Source organism: Oncorhynchus masou, chromosome 32, assembly GCF_036934945.1.
Source record: "Oncorhynchus masou masou isolate Uvic2021 chromosome 32, UVic_Omas_1.1, whole genome shotgun sequence".
NCBI lineage: Eukaryota > Metazoa > Chordata > Actinopteri > Salmoniformes > Salmonidae > Oncorhynchus > Oncorhynchus masou.
The window spans coordinates 16723052-16743035 of NC_088243.1; the positions used below are offsets into that span (position 1 = coordinate 16723052).

The 19984-nt window shown below is 45.0% G+C and overlaps 1 protein-coding gene across 2 annotated transcripts in view; it reads right to left on the reverse strand.

The window, feature by feature from the left end:
* Positions 1-394: 394 nt before the first annotated feature.
* Positions 395-19984, reverse strand: part of LOC135525630 (coiled-coil domain-containing protein 85C-A-like) — a 108941-nt gene continuing 89351 nt past the window's right edge. For both annotated transcript variants that reach the window (XM_064953367.1, XM_064953365.1), the window contains 2 exons: positions 4723-4914; positions 395-1576 (listed from right to left, as the gene is read on the reverse strand). In XM_064953367.1, coding sequence (XP_064809439.1) covers positions 1487-1576; positions 4723-4914 — 282 coding nt within the window. In that variant the 3' untranslated portion in view covers positions 395-1486. The remainder of the gene's footprint in view (positions 1577-4722; positions 4915-19984) is intronic.

The following is a 19984-nucleotide window of genomic DNA, read 5'->3' on the forward strand; positions in this document are numbered from 1 at the left end:
AGTATCTCGGACCTGCCTGGTGTGTTCCTTGTTCTTCATGATGCTCTCTGCGCTTTTAACGGACCTCTGAGACTATCACAGTGCAGGTGCATTTATACGGAGACTTTATTACACACAGGTGGATTGTATTTATCATCATTAGTCATTTAGGTCAACATTGGATCATTCAGAGATCCTCACTGAACTTCTGGAGAGAGTTTGCTGCACTGAAAGTAAAGGGGCTGAATAATTTTGCACGCCCAATTTTTCAGTTTTTGATTTGTTAAAAAAGTTTGAAATATCCAATAAATGTCGTTCCACTTCATGATTGTGTCCCACTTGTTGTTGATTCTTCACAAAAAAATACAGTTTTATATCTTTATGTTTGAAGCTTGAAATGTGGCAAAAGGTCGCAAAGTTCAAGGGGGCCAAATACTTTCGCAAGGCACTGTAGTGTTGGTATAAATAATAGGATGCCATTTGAGGCACAAACAAACATGAACACTAAAAACAACAGGTCAAAAAAATAGCACTACGTTTTGTTAAACATAACCTACTTTAGTGCTAGAATTTAGTTTAACACTTTGAAAGGATTTCCGTCTACATTTGTACACATACTTCTTTCAGACAAAAGAGGACTACATTATTAAACAGCATCCTACAGCAGCTAGGTTTCACGTTGTATAAACCTATGGCTTGTGATTCTACACTGAAGGAAATGACATCACGCGATCTCCAGTATTTGTCCTCATCTATGTTGTAAGGAGTTGCCAGTCAGTTGGCTGTTGAATGGAAAAGTAATGGAAGTAAAGTCAAGAACAGAACATATCAGGGCCTTGACTTGAGAATAGTAGAATGGTTTGTCCTGGAGTGGTTGTCAGTCTTGAACACTTGGTAGGTGAACATTTACAAACCTCAAACAGACGTTGGTTGGAGATGGCAGAGGGTCAGGTAAAGTACTGTAGCTCAGGTGTAGTGACTGGTAGTAAGGGGCAGTTTATTCTCCTCTTCCTTCTCTTGAATGACAAGACACCATAACCAACGTTGGCCGTGGGCACTAGATTACCTGCTGGGTATTGACGAACGGTGTGTCATTCAACATGTAGAATTGTCTTTAAATAAACAGAAAATGAGAGCCAACGTGGTCAGAGGCTATAGGATTGCCAACCGCTGTTTTTAACCCTTCATCGGCGCAGCCTAATTTGTAAGATCTAAACTGAGATTGACTGTACCCACTACCCAGATCAGGTGTGGCCTACATTCCTATATTCACCAGGGGTCAATGTTAGGGGAGGCTAAGCACAGAGGTTTGGGTTCAGGCTAGAGTTTGTGGGGATCATCTAGCCACGGTCACACAGTGCTGGGAAAATAGGAGGGTGTCATTTGAGATGCGCCCCTTGTTTGTGCACTCATTGCTGCGGGTCCATGGTTGTTGTTGTTAATTTGTCTGTCTGTCCGTTTGTCTCGTCTGAGTGCTGCTGTGCGCTGGTTAATGTGGTCTTAAGGACTACAAGGGCCCTTTGAACTGGTTCCCAGAGAGATGCTGGCGGATGGAAGGCTTGGATCCTGCAGCGTCACCTAGTTTACGCCACACCACCTGAGAACACAACAGAGTACAGGGAAGTGGGAGAGGGGACACAAAACCCTGTTACACAACGGCTGTATACTATCTACAGTATATCCAGTCCCTTCAGATGATGGTCTCTAGAAGTGAAATGTAGTACTAATTGACCCTGTGGGTCAAATGGAGGTCATAGAGAGATGGGAACCATAGATATGACTGGAATCCAGCCAACCAGTGGGTGTCAACAGAAATGTGCTCCACATAATCTGAGCAGATAATGCAATTTTAGGGGGACACAACAACAGCTGTGCAACACTTAACTCCCAACTCTGTGATGAGAGAGAGAGGTCGACCCACAGGACCATGTAACATAGACCTCATTAGTGACCAGGATGTCTTTATGGTAGATGGGATACTTGACTGTAAATGGCTGCATTGTGTCTCCATGTTCTCTGTCTCTCATGTACAGAGCTCTGTATGGAACAACCAACAGGCATGGCTACTGAAAGCCTGGAAGGGCCCCAGGGTTGTCCCTACGAGAACACTGGTCCCATACTACCCTGCACTCCTCGCCAGGCCTGTCACAGAGTGTATTTTATCTTTATACTGCACTTCTTTTGATGGGGCCTGGTCAAAAGAAGTGCACTATGAAATGGAGTAGGATGCTATTTGGGATGCACCCTACATGTCTGGGGGTGGATATGCTGTTGAGATGAGAGAAGGCGGGGCCTGTAGCTTCTACCTCATAGTTCTATCCTCCTATCTTATCCTAGGCCTGGGAGGTTTACAGGGGGAATGTATCTGGGAGGTTTACAGGGGGAATGTATCTGGGAGGTTTACAGGGGGAATATATCTGGAAGGTTTACAGGGGGAATATATCTGGAAGGTTTACAGGGGGAATGTATCTGGGAGGTTTACAGGGGGATGTATCTGGGAGGTTTACAGGGGGAATATATCTGGAAGGTTTACAGGGGGAATGTATCTGGGAGGTTTACAGGGGGAATGTATCTGGGAGGTTTACAGGGGGATGTATCTGGGAGGTTTACAGGGGGAATGTATCTGGGAGGTTTACAGGGGGAATGTATCTGGGAGGTTTACAGGGGGAATGTATCTGGGAGGTTTACAGGGGGATGTATCTGGGAGATTTACAGGGGGAATGTATCTGGGAGGTTTACAGGGGGAATGTATCTGGGAGGTTTACAGGGGGAATGTATCTGGGAGGTTTACAGGGGGAATGTATCTGGGAGGTTTACATGGGGATGTATCTGGGAGGTTTACAGGGGGAATGTATCTGGGAGGTTTTACAGGGGGAATGTATCTGGGAGGTTTACAGGGGGAATGTATCTGGGAGGTTTACAGGGGGAATGTATCTGGGAGGTTTACAGGGGGAATGTATCTGGGAGGTTTACAGGGGGAATGTATCTGGGAGGTTTACAGGGGGAATGCATCTGGGAGGTTTACAGGGGGATGTATCTGGGAGGTTTACAGGGGGAATGCATCTGGGAGGTTTACAGGGGGATGTATCTGGGAGGTTTACAGGGGGATGTATCTGGGAGGTTTACAGGGGGAATACATCTGGGAGGTTTACAGGGGAATGTATCTGGGAGGTTTACAGGGGGAATGCATCTGGGAGGTTTACAGGGGGATGTATCTGGGAGGTTTACAGGGGGAATGTATCTGGGAGGTTTACAGGGGGAATGCATCTGGGAGGTTTACAGGGGGATGTATCTGGGAGGTTTACAGGGGGATGTATCTGGGAGGTTTACAGGGGGAATACATCTGGGAGGTTTACAGGGGGATGTATCTGGGAGGTTTACAGGGGGATGTATCTGGGAGGTTTACAGGGGGATGTATCTGGGAGGTTTACAGGGGGATGTATCTGGGAGGTTTACAGGGGGAATGCATCTGGGAGGTTTACAGGGGGATGTATCTGGGAGGTTTACAGGGGGAATGCATCTGGGAGGTTTACAGGGGGAATGTATCTGGGAGGTTTACAGGGGGAATGTATCTGGGAGGTTTACAGGGGGATGTATCTGGGAGGTTTACAGGGGGATGTATCTGGGAGGTTTACAGGGGGAATGTATCTGGGAGGTTTACAGGGGGATGTATCTGGGAGGTTTACAGGGGGATGTATCTGGGAGGTTTACATGGGGAATGCATCTGGGAGGTTTACAGGGGGAATGCATCTGGGAGGTTTACAGGGGGATGTATCTGGGAGGTTTACAGGGGGATGTATCTGGGAGGTTTACAGGGGAATGTATCTGGAAGGTTTACAGGGGGAATGCATCTGGGAGGTTTACAGGGGGAATGCATCTGGGAGGTTTACAGGGGGATGTATCTGGGAGGTTTACAGGGGGAATGTATCTGGGAGGTTTACAGGGGGAATGCATCTGAGAGGTTTACAGGGGGATGTATCTGGGAGGTTTACAGGGGGATGTATCTGGGAGGTTTACAGGGGGAATACATCTGGGAGGTTTACAGGGGGATGTATCTGGGAGGTTTACAGGGGGATGTATCTGGGAGGTTTACAGGGGGAATACATCTGGGAGGTTTACAGGGGGATGTATCTGGGAGGTTTACAGGGGGATGTATCTGGGAGGTTTACAGGGGGAATGTATCTGGAAGGTTTACAGGGGGATGTATCTGGGAGGTTTACAGGGGGAATGTATCTGGGAGGTTTACAGGGGGAATGTATCTGGGAGGTTTACAGGGGAATGGAGCTCGAAGGCTTCAGAGGCCACAATAAGAGCTTCCATTGTTTCTCCCAGTGAAGTTATTTTAATTACGTTGACAAGTGTGTCGTAAACACTATGGCTCCTTTATGGGAACCAACAATTATAGCACGGGGAAGTGAAGGGGTGAGAGAGGGGGGAGGATGAGAGGGAGGGATGGAAGGGGGTAATTGTGCAGTAATTGAAACACTGCTCTCCGTCAAAGCGATGGCAGGCTTGTGATTCGGACAGGCAAACAAACAGAAACTGGGAGGGAGAGGGAAAGGGGGGAGGGAGAGGGAGAGGGAGAGGGAGAGAAAGAGGGAGAGAGGGAGAGAGGGGGAGAGGGGGAGGGAGAGGGACGCAACTCATGTATCTTAATCAAGCTCTCATTATTAGCTTACTGGGATAGGATAGAGGAGATGAAAAAGGTAATGTGGAAGAGAGGAGAGAGAGAAAGTTTCTTACATTACACATCTCCCTGACGATGGCCTTCTCCTTCTCACTGAGGTCTTCGTCGTAGTCTTCAGGGATCTTCTTCTCCAGGTTCTCATGGACCTCCAGTACCTTCATGGCATGGACCACAGCCTCTGGCTTCTGGCCCACTGGGAGGTAGTCTGCTGGGGAGGACGGCTCACCACTGGGGGACCTACCAGAGCCCTGGAGAGAGAGGAGAGATGGTCAGTGTGGTCACACACACATGAATATACTTTATTCTCTCTCTTTCTCTCTCTCACACACACCAGCATGTTAGTAACATCATGCTAATCCCCCCTCTCCCAGGACCTAACCTGGTCCTACCCTGGTAGGGTTACATCTTCCCTGGTAGGGTTACATCTTCCCTGGTAGGGTTACATCTCCCCTGGTAGGGTTACATCTTCCCTGGTGGGGTTACATCTCCCCTGATCCTAACCTGGTCCTACCCTGGTGGGGTTACATCTCCCCTGGTCCTACCTTGGTGGGGTTATATCTCCCCTGATCCTAACCTGGTCCTACCCTGGTGGGGTTACATCTCCCCTGGTCCTACCCTGGTGGGGTTACATCCCTCCTAATACTAACTTGGTCCTACCCTGGTGGGGTCACATCTCCCCTGGTCCTAACCTGGTCCTACCCTGGTGGGGTTACATCTCTCCTGATCCTAACCTGGTCCTACCCTGGTGGGGTTAGATCTCACCTGACTCTAACCTGGTCCTACCCTGGTAGGGTTACATCTTCCCTGGTGGGTTTACATCTCCCCTGGTCCTACCTTGGTCCTACCCTGGTTGGGTTACATCTCTCCTGATCCTAACCTGGTCCTCCCCTAGTAGGGTTACATCTCCTCTGGTCCTACCCTGGTGTGGTTACATCTCCCCTGGTCCTACCCTGGTGGGGTTACATCTCTCCTGATACTAACTTTGTCCTACCCTGGTGGGGTTACATCTCTCCTGATCCTAACCTGGTCCTACCCTGGTGGGGTTACATCTCTCCTGGTCCTACCCTGGTGGGGTTACATCTCTCCTGATCCTACCCTGCTGGGGTTACATCTCTCCTGATCCTAACCTGATCCTACCTTGGTGGGGGGGTTACATCTCCCCTGATTCTAACCTGGTCCTACTCTTGGAGGGTTACATCTTCCCTGGTGGGTTTACATCTCCCCTGGTCCTACCCTGGTCCTACCCTGGTTGGGTTACATCTCTCCTGATCCTAACCTGGTCCTCCCCTAGTAGGATTACATCTCCTCCGGTCCTACCCTGGTGTGGTTACATTTCCCCTGGTCCTACCCTGGTCCTACCCTGGTTGGGTTACATCTCTCCTGATCCTAACCTGGTCCTCCCCTAGTAGGGTTACATCTCCTACGGTCCTACCCTGGTGTGGTTACATCTCCCCTGGTCCTACCCTGGTGGGGTTACATCTCTCCTGATACTAACCTGGTCCTACCCTGGTGGGGTTACATCTCTCCTGATCCTAACTTGGTCCTCCCCTGCTGGGGTTACATCTCTCCTGATCATAACCTGGTCCTACCCTGGTGGGGTTACATCTCCCCTGGTCCTACCCTGGTGGGGTTACATCTCCCCTGATCCTAACCTGGTCCTACCCTGGTGGGGTTACATCTCCCTTGATCCCAACCTGGTCCTACCCTGGTGGGGTTACATCTCCCCTGTGTCTTTCCATCTCTGGGTCACAGCTGATGCACAAAGAGGTCTTTGAGGGAGAGGAGCAGTAGTCCTGACTATCCTATCCCTCCCCAGTACATGTCAGTCCCAGCACTCACTGTCCAACCCCTTAGTTATCTCTATCCCTGGTCCCTATCCCAATATAGCTCAGTCCCATCACTCACTGTCCAAGCCCTTAGTTATCTCTATCCCTGGTCCTATCCCAATACAGCTCAGTCCCATCACTCACTGTCCAACCCCTTAGTTATCTCTATCCCTGGTCCTATCCCAATACAGCTCAGTCCCATCACTCACTGTCCAACCCCTTAGTTATCTCTATCCCTGGTCCTATCCCAATACAGCTCAGTCCCATCACTCACTGTCCAACCCCTTAGTTATCTCTATCCCTGGTCCCTATCCCAATACAGCTCAGTCCCATCACTCACTGTCCAACCCCTTAGTTATCTCTATCCCTGGTCCCTATCCCAATATAGCTCAGTCCCATCACTCACTGTCCAAGCCCTTAGTTATCTCTATCCCTGGTCCTATCCCAATACAGCTCAGTCCCATCACTCACTGTCCAAGCCCTTAGTTATCTCTATCCCTGGTCCTATCCCAATACAGCTCAGTCCCATCACTCACTGTCCAAGCCCTTAGTTATCTCTATCCCTGGTCCCTATCCCAATACAGCTCAGTCCCATCACTCACTGTCCAAGCCCTTAGCTATCTCTATCCCTGGTCCTATCCCAATACAGCTCAGTCCCATCACTCACTGTCCAAGCCCTTAGTTATCTCTATCCCTGGTCCTATCCCAATACAGCTCAGTCCCATCACTCACTGTCCAAGCCCTTAGTTATCTCTATCCCTGGTCCTATCCCAATACAGCTCAGTCCCATCACTCACTGTCCAAGCCCTTAGTTATCTCTATCCCTGGTCCTATCCCAATACAGCTCAGTCCCATCACTCACTGTCCAACCCCTTAGTTATCTCTATCCCTGGTCCCTATCCCAATATAGCTCAGTCCCATCACTCACTGTCCAAGCCCTTAGTTATCTCTATCCCTGGTCCTATCCCAATACAGCTCAGTCCCATCACTCACTGTCCAAGCCCTTAGTTATCTCTATCCCTGGTCCTATCCCAATACAGCTCAGTCCCATCACTCACTGTCCAACCCCTTAGTTATCTCTATCCCTGGTCCCTATCCCAATACAGCTCAGTCCCATCACTCACTGTCCAACCCCTTAGTTATCTCTATCCCTGGTCCTATCCCAATACAGCTCAGTCCCATCACTCACTGTCCAAGCCCTTAGTTATCTCTATCCCTGGTCCTATCCCAATACAGCTCAGTCCCATCACTCACTGTCCAACCCCTTAGTTATCTCTATCCCTGGTCCCTATCCCAATACAGCTCAGTCCCATCACTCACTGTCCAAGCCCTTAGTTATCTCTATCCCTGGTCCCTATCCCAATACAGCTCAGTCCCATCACTCACTGTCCAACCCCTTAGTTATCTCTATCCCTGGTCCTATCCCAATACAGCTCAGTCCCATCACTCACTGTCCAAGCCCTTAGTTATCTCTATCCCTGGTCCTATCCCAATACAGCTCAGTCCCATCACTCACTGTCCAACCCCTTAGTTATCTCTATCCCTGGTCCTATCCCAATACAGCTCAGTCCCATCACTCACTGTCCAAGCCCTTAGTTATCTCTATCCCTGGTCCTATCCCAATACAGCTCAGTCCCATCACTCACTGTCCAACCCCTTAGTTATCTCTATCCCTGGTCCCTATCCCAATATAGCTCAGTCCCATCACTCACTGTCCAAGCCCTTAGTTATCTCTATCCCTGGTCCTATCCCAATACAGCTCAGTCCCATCACTCACTGTCCAAGCCCTTAGTTATCTCTATCCCTGGTCCCTATCCCAATACAGCTCAGTCCCATCACTCACTGTCCAAGCCCTTAGTTATCTCTATCCCTGGTCCTATCCCAATACAGCTCAGTCCCATCACTCACTGTCCAACCCCTTAGTTATCTCTATCCCTGGTCCCTATCCCAATACAGCTCAGTCCCATCACTCACTGTCCAACCCCTTAGTTATCTCTATCCCTGGTCCTATCCCAATACAGCTCAGTCCCATCACTCACTGTCCAAGCCCTTAGTTATCTCTATCCCTGGTCCTATCCCAATACAGCTCAGTCCCATCACTCACTGTCCAACCCCTTAGTTATCTCTATCCCTGGTCCCTATCCCAATACAGCTCAGTCCCATCACTCACTGTCCAAGCCCTTAGTTATCTCTATCCCTGGTCCCTATCCCAATACAGCTCAGTCCCATCACTCACTGTCCAACCCCTTAGTTATCTCTATCCCTGGTCCTATCCCAATACAGCTCAGTCCCATCACTCACTGTCCAAGCCCTTAGTTATCTCTATCCCTGGTCCTATCCCAATACAGCTCAGTCCCATCACTCACTGTCCAACCCCTTAGTTATCTCTATCCCTGGTCCCTATCCCAATACAGCTCAGTCCCATCACTCACTGTCCAAGCCCTTAGTTATCTCTATCCCTGGTCCCTATCCCAATACAGCTCAGTCCCATCACTCACTGTCCAAGCCCTTAGTTATCTCTATCCCTGGTCCTATCCCAATACAGCTCAGTCCCATCACTCACTGTCCAAGCCCTTAGCTATCTCTATCCCTGGTCCCTATCCCAATACAGCTCAGTCCCATCACTCACTGTCCAAGCCCTTAGTTATCTCTATCCCTGGTCCTATCCCAATACAGCTCAGTCCCATCACTCACTGTCCAAGCCCTTAGTTATCTCTATCCCTGGTCCTATCCCAATACAGCTCAGTCCCAGTCTTTTGAGCACCACTCTTGCATTAAATCCCCAACAATCCCAGCCAGCATTCCAATACTGGTGCCCCTGAGGGGGGGAGAGAGAGGGTCTGACTGGAGTGTGAGCAACACACACAAAGGAGAGAGGCAATAACAACAGCTCCAGGGTGAATGGTGTAGGCCCCTGCTGTAGAGGTATTATTGAAGATGAAGGAAGTGAACCAGATCTGCCTGACAGTCTACTGTTACAGAGCCTGCATCAATACCTAGTAGCAATCTTCAGAGAACACTGAGATAGACACCACACTTATGTGCATCCCAAATGGCACCCTATTCCCTGTATAGTGTACTAGGGCCCATATGCCGCTGGTCAAAAGTAGTGCAATATGTAGGGAATATGGTGGCATTTGGGATGTCGACTGAACAAAGTCAGTTTAAAAGAAAACATAAATAGAGGCTCTAGTTTAAAAGACATTAACAACCAACCATTTTTACAAGACAGAATCACTCATTAAAAGTATATTGCAACTGCTACTGTGTCAAAGAGAATCTTGATTGACATTTGATTGGCTGCTCTTGTTATTAGATGGTTGGGATTTTGCCTCAGTCAGTGCTACAGCGATGTGATCACGATCACTGGGCTAATTTTAGCATGTGACAGAGGTAGGGGGTTGTAGGGGCTATAGAGGGGGGGTTAGCAGGGGTTGGGGCGACCCCCTCAACAATAGGTACCATCTCTCTCTACATATCACAGGTAACCCCTCACAACACGTATTGACGTAGCACACAGGTTATGCCAAACAATAAGCAAATATGTTCTTTATTTCTACAACACTGGACACCACCCACCATAAACTTTAAAGTATGTATCAGTCCATGTCATTGTCTGAGCGGAATGTGAATAGACGTGAGAGAGAGAGAGGTCATAATCAGATGAGCTCCTGCATTTTTCAGCATGTTCTTAAAAAATATAGATTTAGAGTTGGATAAACTTGGATTTTTTTGTCATATACATATAACAGGATGCTACCCTCTACAACATAACCTCCGCTCCAAATCAAAACTCAAAACCCACAACCTGATCTTGGATGGAATTACGGAATCACCTGGAAGGCTTACAACTACCAAAGATTATTATTCCAAAGCTATATAGCAAATGCTCTGGAAACCTGAAAACACCAACCTAGAACTGAATGATTAAGGTTTAGTCTGAAGCTATATTTTATTTCCAAAAGCGAAAAAGAAAAATACATTCCATTACTTTATACGGACTGAATGCTAAATTAAGGCTGCCAAGCTTGATACTACTTCAATTAGCACCGATTTGTCAAGTGAGAGCTGTCAAAGCTCTTTAGCCCAAGAATGGCAGGAGAGTCGCACAGTCTACTCCAACCAAATGGAGAGGCCTTGGAAGCTGCCTCACGCTGTTCAGAGGTAATTAAAATACAGCACCCTGTGTATGTAAAGAATGATAAGACATGAAAAGAGCACAAAATGAAGCTCCTTATGTAAAATCAAGAGACATTTTTTGCTATTATAAAAATGGGAACATCAGCAACCTCACCTTCCACACAGAACATCCTCTGTCCTAGCAGAGTGCAATATTAGCACACTACCCCTCTAATAAGGGGGGTGTTAACAAAGGATGGAAACTCAGGATGCGAGACAACGAGGACTCTGAGTCAGCTAATACAGTTGAAGTTGGAAGTTTACATACACCTTAGCCAAATACATTTAAACTCAGTAATTCAAAATTCCTGACATTTAATCTGAGAAAAATTCGCTGTCTTAGGTCAGTTAGGATCACCAATTTTTTTTAAAGAATGTCAAATTTCAGCTATTATTTCTTTCATCACATTCCCAGTGGGTCAGAAGTTTACATACACTGAATTAGTATTTGGTAGCATTGCCTTTATTTTTTTTTTTACTTGGGTCAAACATTTTGGGTAGCCTTCCACAAGCTTCCCAAAATTCACCCAGGTGGGTGAATTTTGGCCCATTCCTCCTGACAGAGCTGGTGTAACTGAGTCAGGTTTTAGGCTTCCTTGCTCGCACACACTTTCAGTTCTGCCCACAAAGTGTCTATAGGATTGAAGTCAGGGCTTTGTGATGGCCACTCCAATACCTTGACTTTGTTGTCCTTAAGCCATTTTGCCACAACTTTGGAAGTATGCTTGGGGTCATTGTCAATTTGGAAGACCCATTTGCGACCAAGCTTTAACTTCCTGACTGATGTCTTGAGATGTTACTTCTATATATCCACATAATTTTCCTTCCCTTATGATGACATATATTTTGTGAAGTGCACCAGTCCCTCCTGCAGCAAAGCACCCCCACAACATGGTGCTGCCACCCCCGTACTTCACGGTTGGGATGGTGTCCTTCGGATTGCAAGCCTCCCCTTTTTTTCCTCCAAACATAATGATGGTCATTATGGTCAAACAGATCTATTTTTGTTTCATCAGATCAGAGGACATTTCTCCAAAAAGTATGATCTTTGTCCCCATGTGCAGTTGCAAACCATAATCTGGCTTTTTTATGGCGGTTTTGGAGCAGTGGCTTCTTCCTTGCTGAGCGGCCATTCAGGTTATGATGATATAGGACTTGTTTTGCTGTGGATATAGATACTTTTGTACCTGTTTCCTCCAGCATCTTCACAAGGTCCTTTGCTGTTGTTCTGGGATTGATTCGCACCAAAGTACATTAATCTCTAGGAGACAGAACGCATCTCCTTCCTGAGCGGTATGATGGCTGCGTGATCCCATGGTATTTATACTTGCGTACTATTGTTAGTACAGATGAACATGGTACCTTCAGACGTTTGGAAATTGCTCCCAAGGATGAACCAGACTTGTGGAGGTCTACCATTTTTTTCTGAGGTCTTGGTTGATTTCTTTTGATGTCTCATGATGTCAAGCAAAGAGGCACTGTGTTTGAAGGTAGGCCTTGAAATACATCCACAAGTACACCTCCAATTGACTCAAATGATGTCAATTAGCCTATCAGAAGCTTCTAAAGCCATGACATCATTTTCAGGAATGTTCCAAGCTGTTTAAATGCACAGTCAATTTAGTGTATGTAAACTTCTGACCCACTGGAGTTGTGATACAGGGAATTGTAAGTGAAATAATCCGTCTGTAAACAAAAATTACTTGTGTCCTGCACAAAGTAGATGTCCTAACCGACTTGCCAAAACTATAGTTTGTTAACAAGAAATTTGTTGAGTGGTTGAAAAACTTGTTTTAATGAGGCCAACCTAAGTGTATGTAAACTTACGACTTCAACTGTATAAATCTCTATAAGTCTGGAACAGTACTGGTACAGATCAACCCCAAAAAGTTTCAGTTGGACTTTCACCTAATCAAAGAATTAGCTCAGCAGGAGACGCTCTCCCTTGAGAAAGATATCCCCACCCCGAGCGGGTCAGACCAGAGCTCTTCATTATATAACCCCACAGACGAGCAACCCCAAGCGGAAAGTCATCCTCCCCTGTCAGCCACTCTGATAGCCCTCCTGACAACCCCCCACACCCAATGAGGACATACACAAGACACAGATTGTACTCCTGATGGACTCAGACGGAAAATACAGTGGGGATAACAAGTATTTGATACACTGACGATTTTGCAGGTTTTCCTACTTACGAAGCATGTAGAGGTCTGTAATTGTTATAATAGGTACACTTCAACTGTGAGAGACGGAATCTAGAAAATCACGTTGTGTGATTTTTAAGTAATTAATTTGCATTTTATTGCATGACATAAGTATTTGATACATCAGAAAAGCAGGTCCTTAATATTTGGTACAGAAACCTTTGTTTGCAATTACAGAGATCATACGTTTCCTGTAGTTCTTGACCAGGTTTGCACAGACTGCAGCAGGGATTTTGGCCTACTCCTCCATACAGACCTTCTCCAGATCCTTCAGGTTTCGGGGCTGTCGCTGGGCAATACGGACTTTCATCTCCCTCCAAAGATTTTCTTTTGGGTTCAGGTCTGAAGACTGGCTAGGCCACTCCAGGACCTTGAGATGCTTCTTACAAAGCCACTCCTTAGTTGCCCTGGCTGTGTGTTTCGGGTCGTTGTCATGCTGGAAGACCCAGCCACGACCCATCTTCAATGCTCTTAATGAGGGAAGGAGGTTGTTGGCCAAGATCTCGCGATACATGGCCCCATCCATCCTCCCCTCAATACGGTGCAGTCATCCTGTCCCCTTTACAGAAAATCATCCCCAAAGAATGATGTTTCCACCTCCATGCTTCACGGTTGGGATGGTGTTCTTGGGGTTGTACTCATCCTTCTTCTTCCTCCAAACACGGCGAGTGGAGTTTAGACCAAAAAGCTCTATTTTTGTCTCATCAGACCACATGACCTTCTCCCATTCCTCCTCTGGATCATTTAGATGGTCATTGGCAAACTTAAGACGGGCGCTGGCTTGAGCAGGGGGACCTTGCGTGCGCTGCAGTATTTTAATCCATGACGGTGTAGTGTGTTACTAATGGTTTTCTTTGAGACTGTGGTCCCAGCTCTCTTCAGGTCATTGACCAGGTCCTGCCGTGTAGTTCTGGGCTGATCCCTCACCTTTCTCATGATCATTGATGCCCCACGAGGTGAGATCTTGCATGGAGCCCCAGACCGAGGGTGATTGACCGTCATCTTGAACTTCTTCCATTTTCTAATAATTTTGCCAACAGTTGATGGCTTCTCACCAAGCTGCCTGACTATTGTCCAGTAGCCCATCCCAGCCTTGTGCAGGTCTACAATTTTAACCCTGATCTCCTTACACAGCTCTCTGGTCTTGGCCATTGTGGAGAGGTTGGAGTCTGTTTGATTGAGTGTGTAAACAGGTGTCTTTTATACAGGTAACGAGTTCAAACAGGTGCAGTTAATACAGGTAATGACTGGAGAACATGAGGGCTTCTTAAAGAAAAACTAACTGGTCTGTGAGAGCCGGAATTCTTACTGGTTGGTAGGTGATCAAATACCAGGCTCTGACGTAACCGGCCGCGACCGGGAGGTCTGTGGGGCGACGCACAATTGGCCTTGCGTCGTCCGGGTTAGGGAGGGTTTGGCCGGTAGGGAAATCCTTGTCTCATTGTCTCATCGTGCACCAGCGACTCCTGTAGCGGGCCGTGCGCAGTGCGTGCTAACCACGACTCATTGGTGCGGCTGGCTTCCGGGTTGGATGGCGGATAGTAGCTACTAAAACAATTGGATACCACGAAATTGGGAAGAAATTTCAACAACAAAAAAACAACAACAAAAAATAAATACTTATGTCATGCAATAAAATGCTAATTAATTACTTAAAAATCATACAATGTGATTTTCTGGAATTTTGTTTTAGATTCCGTCTCTCACAGTTGAAGTGTACCTATGAAAATTACAGACCTTACATGCTTTGTAAGTAGGAAAACCTGCAAAATTGGCAGTGTATCAAATACTTGTTCTCCCCACTGTATAGCTCATCTCGTGGCAGTAGTAATGTAGACTACTTTATCACTGACCTCATCCCAGAGTCTTTCAGAGTGTTCACGTCCAGCCCATTAACACCCCTATCAGATCACTGCCAAACCACAGTCTATCAGTCTATCTGAACAGAGCAATTCTCAATCATGAGGCATCAAAGCCAAAGGAACTGAGTAATATTATGAAAAAAGGCAACAACAAATTCAATCCCTTTATGACAACTTCCTGGACAAAATATGAAGGTATAAATTTGGCAGTAGAAAATGTTAACAATATATTTGACCTCTCAGCTTCCCCATCTAATCTAAAAATTTAAAACAGAAAACCAAAGAAAATGGACAACAATGACAAATGATTTGATGAAGAATGTAAAAACCTAAGAAAGAAATTGAAAAACCTGTCCAACCAAAAACATAGAGATCCAGAAAACCTGAGTCTACGCCTTCACTATGGTGAATCAATAAAACAATACAGAAATACACTACAGAAAAAGAAGGAACAACATGTCAGAAATCAGCTCAATGTAATTGAAGAATACACAGACTCTAACCACTTCTTGGAAAATTGGAAAACACTAAACAAACAACAACAAAAACAATAATCTATCCAAAATGGAGATGTCTGGGTAAAACACTTCTCCAATCGTGTTTACTCTAACAAAGAACCATTGGCAAAAACATATATATGATCAAATACAAATCTTACAATCAACTTTTAAAGACGACCAGAACTCACTGGATTCTCCAATTACCTGGAATGAACTACAGGACAAAATCACAACCCTCCAACCCAAAAAGGCCTGTGCTGTTGATGTTATCCTCAATGAAATAATAAAATATACAGACAACAAATTCCAATTGGCTATACTAAAACTCTTTAACATCATCCTTAGCTCTGGCATCTTCCCCAATATTTGTAACCAAGGACTGATCACCCTAATCTACAAAAGTGGAGAAAAATTTTAACCCAATAACTACCGTGGGATATGCGTCAACAGCAACATTGGGAAAATCCTCTGCATTGTCATTAACAGCAGACTCGTACAGTTCCTCAGTGAAAACAATGCACTCAGCATATGTCAAATTGGCTTTTTACCAAATTACCACATTGACAGACCACATATTCACCTTGCACAACCTTATTGACAAACAAACCAAAACAAAGGCAATGTCTTCTAATGATTGTTGATTTAACAAAATATTTTGACTCAATTTGGCATGATTGTCTGCTATACAAATTGATTGAAACTAGTGTTGGGGGAAAAACATTCAACATTATAAAATCCATATACACCAACAACAAGTGTGTGGATAAAATTGGCCGAAAACACACATTTTTCTATCCACAGGGCAGTGGGGTGACACAGGGATGCAGCCTAAGCCCCACCCTCTTCAACATATATATCAACGAATTGGTGAGGGCACCAGAACAGTCTGCAGCACCCGGCCTCACCCTACTAGAATCTGAAGTCAAATGTCTACTGTTTGCTGATGATCTGGCGCTTTGTCCCCAACCAAGGAAGGCCTACAGCAGCACCTAGATCTTCTGCACAGATTCTATCAGACCTGGGCCCTGACAGTAAATCTTAGTAAAACAAAAATAATGGTGTTCCAAAAAAGGTCCAGTTGCCAGGACCACAAATACATATTCCATATAGACACAGTTGCCCTAGAGCACACAAAAAAACTATACATACCTCGGCCTAAACATCAATGCCACAGGTAACTTCCACAAAGCTTTGAACGATCTGAGACAAGTAAAGAAGGGCCTTTTATGCCATCAAAAGGAAAATACAATTTGACACTGCCAATTAGGATCTGAAAAAAAAATATATGAATCAGTTATAGAACCCATTGCCTATATGGTTGTGAGGTCTGAACCAAGAATTCACAAAATGGGACAAACACCAAATGGAGACTCTGCATGCAGAATTCGGCAAAAACAATCCTCTGCATGCAGAGCAGAATTAGGCAGACACCCGCTAATTATCAAAATCCAGAAAAGAGCCGTTAAATTCTACAACCACCTAAAAGGAAGCAATTCCCAAACCTTCCATAACAAAGCCATCCCCTACAGAAAGATGAAACTGGAGAAGAGTCCCCTAAGCAAGCTGGTCCTGGGTCTCTGTTCACAAACACAAATAGACCCCACAGAGCCCAAGGACAGCAATATAATTAGATCCAAACAAATCATGAGAAAATAAAAAGATAATTACTTGACACATTAGAAAGAATTAACAAAAAAACTGAGCAAACTAGAATGCTATTTGGCCCTGAACAGAAAGTACACAGTTGCAGAATACCTGACCACTGTGACTGACCAAAACTTAAGGAACACTTTGACTATGTACAGACTCGGTGAGCATAGCCTTGCTTTTGAGAAAGACCGCCGTAGGTAGACCTGGCTCGCAAGAGAATGCAGGCTATGTTCACAATGCCCACAAAATGAGGTGGAAACTGAGCTGTACTTACTAACCTCATGCCAAATGTATGACCATATTAGAGACACATATTTCACTCAGATTTATTTTCCCTTTTGTACTTTAACTATTTTCACATCATTACAACATTGTATGTAGACATAATATGGCATTTGAAATGTCTTTATTCTTTTGGAGTGTAATGTTTACTGTTAATTTTTTATTGTTTATTTCACTTTGGTTTATTATCTATTGTACTTGATTTGGCAATTTAAACATATTTCCCATGCCAATAAACCCCTTAAATTTAAATTGAATTGAGAGAGAGATATGATGCATTATTCAAAGCATCACCTTCTGTGTTTGAAGTTGAAGTTCAAAGCCATGCTAATCAGGACAGGAGTCTAAAGTCGGTCTGTATTTCATTCCAAAACACACACACTTTTTGCACACGCCACACTCTTATTCATTTTTTACCTGATTGGTTACCATGATGACTCCAAAGTTTTTTTTTTATCAGGACCAATCAGAGTTCTGATTAGCTAAAGAAGAGTACTCTCCTCTCTCTTCTCTCCTAGCTCTGTTCTCTCTCCTCTTTCTGCTCTCTCTCCTCCCTCTGTCTCTGCTCTCTGTTTCCTCTCCTCTCTCTGCTCTCTCCTCTCCTCGCCTCTTTCCTCGCCTCTCCTCTCCTCTGTCTCTGCTCCCTCCTCTCATTCAGTCTCTCTTCCTTACATCCTCACTTCTCTCCTCTCCTTTCACAGCCTCATATGTTCTCTCCCTTCTCTTCCTTCCCCCTCTTCTCCTCTCCCTCTTGTCCTCTCTCTCCCCCTCTCTGCATTACTTCTGGAGGAAGAGGAGGAGTGTGTGGGGGGGGGGTAGAGAGGAAAGGATGATGGAGGAAGAGGATAAGAAGGAAGAAGAGGGATTAAGAATGAGGACAATGACGCCCCCAAGGTGAGAGCTGGAGAGGGGGATGAAAGAGAAGGAGAGAGCAGAGGGTGTCTATGCCCTTCTGTAAGGAGGGACGCTAATTTAATTAGTGGTCTTTAAGGGACGACCTCTGGTTAAACATGGAAGCAACAGAGAGACAGGTGAAATCTCTGGGCTATAAAGGAGAGAGACAGAGAGACAGACATATAGAGAGAGAAATAAAGAGAGAGAGATAGAAAGAGAGAGGGGGAAGACAGAGATAATTTATTTTCTCTTTTGTACTTTAACTATTTGCACATTGTTACAACACCCTATCTAGACATAATATGACATTTGAAATGTCTTAATTTGTTTGGAACTTTTGTGAGCATAATGTTTACTGTTCATGTTTTATTGTTTATTTCACTTTGAGAGAGAGAGAGAGAGAGAGAGAGAGAGAGAGAGAGAAAGACCCTTTAATTGACTTGAGAGAGAAAGTAAAGCCCATTGAATTGAATTTAATTGAATTGAGAGAGAAAGATAGTCTTCAGCTTCAGTCTCCAGCTGGGCTAGAGAATTTGTCACGCCCTGATCTGTTTCACCTGTATTTGTGCTTGTCTCCACCCCTCCAGGTGTTGCCCATATTCTCCACTTATCCTCTGGGTATTGAAAAAACTTAAGCGCTATGGCTTTTCAACCTCTGCCATATCGTGGATTCGGAGCTATCTATCTAATAGAACTCAAAGGGATTTCTTTAATAGAAGCATCTCTAATGTCAAAAATGTAAAGTGTGGTGTACCGCAGGGCAGCTCTCTAGGCACTATACTCTTTTCTATTTTTACCAATGACCTACCACTGGCATTAAAAAAAGCATGTATGCTGATGATTCAACCATATACGCATCAGCAACCACAGCTAATGAAGTCACTGCAACCCTTAACAAAGAGTTGCAGTCTGTATCGGAATGGGTGGCCAGTAATAAACTGGTCCTGAACATCTCTAAAACTAAGAGCATTGTATTTGGTACAAATCATTCCTTAAGTGCTTGACCTCAGCTGAATCTGGTAATGAATGTTGTGGCTGTTGAACAAGTTGAGGAGACTAAATTACTTGGCGTTACCTTAGATTGTAAATTGGCATGGTCAAAACATATAGATTCAATGGTTGCAAAGATGGGGAGAGGTCTAGCCGTAATAAAGAGATGCTCTGATTTTTTTTACACCACGCTCCAAAAAGCAAGTTCTGTAGGCTCTAGTTTTGTCTAATTTTGATTATTGTCCAGTCATGTGGCCCAGTGCTGTAAGGAAAGACCTAGTTAAGCTGCAGCTGGCCCAGAACAGAGCGCCACGTTTTGCTCTTAATTCTAATCAGAGGGCTAATATTAATACTATGCATGCCAGTCTCTATTGGCTAAGTGTTGAGGAGAGACTGTTTGCATCACTTCTTCTTTTAATAAGAAACATTGTGTTGAAAATCCCAAATTGTTTGCATAGTCAACTTACACACAGCTCTGACACACACACTTATCCCACCTGACATGCCACCAGGAGACTTTTCACAGTCCCCAAATCCAGAACAAATTCAAGAAAACGTACAGTATTATATAGAGCCCTTATTGCATGGAACTTCCTTCCATCTCATATTGCTCAAATAAACAGCAAACTTGGTTTAAAAAAACAGATAAAACAACATCTTGCAACACAACGCCTCTCCCCTATTTGACCTAGATAGTTTGTGTATAGGCATTGATATGTAGGCTACGTGTGCCTTTTTTTTTACCTGTTGCGACGAGCAATCCCATATCCGGGAGCGTGATTATAGCCTCAAGCTCATTACCATAACGCAACGTTAACTATTCATGAAAATCGCAAATTAAATGAAATAAATATATTGGCTCACAAGCTTAGCCTTTTGTTAACAACACTGTCATCTCAGATTTTCAAAAAATGCTTTTCAATCATAGCTA